A 3474-nucleotide genomic window follows, 5' to 3' on the forward strand; every position below is an offset into this window, starting at 1 on the left:
TGCCCAAATTTTTATGCAAAATATTTTTAGGTTGCATGGGCTACCAAAAACTATAATTTCTGACCGTGATGTGAAATTTACCTCAACCTTCTAGAAAACTCTGTTTGAGGGGTTAGGGACTCAGTTAAATTTTAGTACTGCCTATCATCCCGAAATAGACGGACAAACCAAATGTGTGAATCAAGTAGTAGAGGATATGCTGAGGTCATATGTAATGCAACAACCATCTAAGTGGGAGGACTATCTACACTTGGTCAAATTTTTGTATAACAACGGTTATCATACTTCCTTGCAGATGAGCCCGTTTGAAGTTTTGTATGGACGGAAATGCCGCACACCCTCCAGCTGGGGGGGCCTAGAGGACAAGTTAATGCTGGGGCCCGAAATGTTAAAAGAGATGGAGGAACTGGTCAAAAAGGTACGATCCAATTTGAAGGCAACCCAAGATAGGCAAAAGAGTTTCACCGATAAGAAGAGGAATTTTAAAGAGTATCAAGTAGGGGATCATGTGTATGTGAGGATTCGAGAAAAAAGGAGTACGGCAACCCAACAGACTCTATGTTCATTCTGCGACTTCCCATGGAGCCACCAGCAACGATTCACTAAAGCTGATCGAGGGATATCCTCAAAAGACCATCTTCGAATCCATCGCCGAATCCGGACTCGACTTCGGTATTTACTATCAGTATCCTCCCAGCACTTTGTTCTACAGAAATCTTAGAAAGCTCAAGTATATCATCAAGTTTCACCAATATGATCTCCACTTCAAATCCGATGCCAAGAAAGGGAAGCTCCCCAATTATGTGGTCATCGAGCAACGTTACTTCGATCTCAAGCTTTTGCCTGGAAATGATGACCATCCGTCCAAAGATGTTGGTGAAGGGCAGAAGTTTGTGAAAGAGGTGTACGAGGTTCTGAGATCGAGTCCCCAGTGGAACGAGATGTTGTTCATTATTACATACGATGAGCACGGGGGTTTCTACGATCATGTGCCCACGCCTGTGAGGGATGTCCCCTCTCCTGATGGTATAGTTGGCCCCAAGCCCTATTACTTCGAATTCAACAGATTGGGCGTCCGTGTGCCGACTATCATGATTTCTCCCTGGATTAACAAAGGGACAGGTACGCTAATTTTCTTTTAATTTAGATTCCCCCTTGGGGGTACAGCCTGACAATAATTGAAGAATTTTCACAGGAGAAAGACCATTGCTTAATTCTTATTAAATGAAGAAAGTGTTCCTTTTCCTTTTCTGATTGCAATAAATGTGAAGATTTAATGAGTTAGATTAATTAATTTTGCAGTGGTGCATGGGCCAAATGGACCATATCCTTCATCCGAGTTTGAGCATTCGTCCATCCCTGCAACTGTTAAGAAGATCTTCAATCTGAAATCAGAATTCCTGACGAAGAGGGACGCTTGGGCCGGCACTTTTGAAAGCGTTTTACAACTTCGGGACAGCCCACGAACAGACTGCCCGGGTATCTACCTATCTTTCTACCATAAGAATTAAAGATGAAGCGCCCCTATAGCCTGGTAGATTACGCTTCGATTTCAAATCGGATAGTTATGCTTTAATTTCTAATTGAATTGTTATTTTTGTGATCAGATGAGTTGCCCATACCGCCCCAGCTGAGACAAACGGAAGCAAAGGAAGATGCGGCTTTACACGATTTTCAGACGGAATTGGTGCTGCTAGCAGCTTCATTGAACGGAGATCACGCTTTGGATATCTATCCAGATGAACTCCCGAAGAAGATGAACGTGGGAGAAGCGTGCGCATATGCTGAGCGTGGGGTAAAACGTTTTCTTGATGCGTGTGAGACCGCCATTAGAAACGGTGAAGATCCGGAAACGATTGTGAAGGTTCCTTGTGAAACACCCCCTTCTCGTTCCCGAATTCGACAGTTTTTGGCGAATCTTGGATCCTGCCTCGTTTGCAAATCTGGCTAGTTACTGGAGTGTATTTTTGAAGTACGTTGTGCAGCTTATTTTTTTGAAGGAGTCAGTGTATTCGGCTGGCCGTAACTTTGAATTATTCGTCGGGTGTAACTTATTATTTCTGGTCCGGTGTCGTGCCCTACTCGAATATTCCTTCAGTTGATTCCTGGTCCGTTGTCGTGCCCGACTCGAATATTCCTTCCGTTGAGGAATGTTCCCTCGGAGTGAAAACTGAGGGTCTTAGATGATATTCAGTTGTCTGTACCCGATTTATTTTGTGCTTGTATTTTGGAAGAATAATTCGAACATTTTGATTTAATTGTAATTAATTAATAAATTTGTTTGTACCCGATTTATTATGTGCTTATATTTTGGAATAATAATTCTAACATTTTGATTTAATGGTAATTAATTAATAAATGAATGGATGTAGAGATTTTTAATATATAAAAAGAGATTTTTAATATTTTTAATAATAATTGTAAATTAAAGGGGAAGATTTTTAATATTTTTAATAATAATTATAAATTAAAGGGTAAGCTTTATTTAAAAAAATATAGTTATTATTAATTTTTTTAAATTAATTATTAAAATATTATATGGATAAATTAGGATATTATAGTACAATTTAGTAAAGTGAGAATGAATCTTCATGATTAAGGATTTTATATTTATAATCTTGTTTTATATATATATATATATAGATATAGTCTAACTTATATATGAAATGATTTTTTTCACGATAATTTTTCTAGTTAATTTAAAAAACTTGAGTTTAAGTTATTTAATCAATTTTTCTTGTTAATTTTAACCAAAATCTCGTAGAAATTTTAAAAAACTCGAGTTTAAGTTATTTAATCTATAGAATTCAAGTTTGCCATAGTGTTTTTAGGGTGCTGAATCCATAAATGGATTTAAAAATGTATTTTAAGAAATAAAAAAATCATGTTCTTGCTTTAAATTCTTTTGACAGATTAGTGATTAAATTAGTGATAGCATCCCACTAATTTGGTTAATTTTTATGTTTTTTTTTTTTTTTTTTTTTTTTTTAATTCTTGGCAATGTGATATGTATCATGAGCTTCTTCACATTTAGTAATTATGCCAAGACGTGCTCTACAACCCAGTTCTAGAGGTTGGAGATGTTGTCACTTAATATTACATTAAAAAACTTAAAAAATATATGTCTGTTAAAATAAAGAATAATATTGAATATGTTGGTTTAATTAAAAAATTTAACAAACACAACATATACACAATAATATTATTGATCACAAAAGGAAATAAAGGATAGAAAAAATTCAAGAAAACAAAAAAAGTATAAGGTTTGTTTAGGGAAAGAAGATCGATGCGGAAATATTCAATTAAGGCATGTTTGTTCTTAAAAAATTCTTAAACTATATAATATGTAACCTATAGTCATGAAATGAATTTATTTGTCTATAAATTCTTCATGGCTTCACTTTGGGACAACAAACTTACCAACACCTCATTCCTCATTCTAGTTAGCTTTGAGGGCATTAAGAAAAACATATT

General features: G+C 35.6%; 1 protein-coding gene across 1 annotated transcript; it reads left to right on the top strand.

The window, feature by feature from the left end:
• The first annotated feature begins 327 nt into the window (after positions 1–327).
• LOC149192434 (non-specific phospholipase C4-like) lies at positions 328–2222 on the top strand. The gene is made up of 4 exons (XM_089406930.1): positions 328–418; positions 520–1122; positions 1303–1479; positions 1608–2222. The coding sequence occupies exons 1-4, from the start codon at positions 328–330 to the stop codon at positions 1949–1951; spliced, it is 1215 nt and encodes a 404-aa protein (XP_089263056.1). The 3' UTR covers positions 1952–2222.
• The last annotated feature ends 1252 nt before the right edge of the window (positions 2223–3474 follow it).

Source organism: Pinus tabuliformis, chromosome 2_2 (assembly GCF_031772625.1).
Source record: "Pinus tabuliformis cultivar Carrire ecotype Pingquan chromosome 2_2, CPIR1, whole genome shotgun sequence".
Taxonomy (NCBI): Eukaryota; Viridiplantae; Streptophyta; class Pinopsida; order Pinales; family Pinaceae; genus Pinus; species Pinus tabuliformis.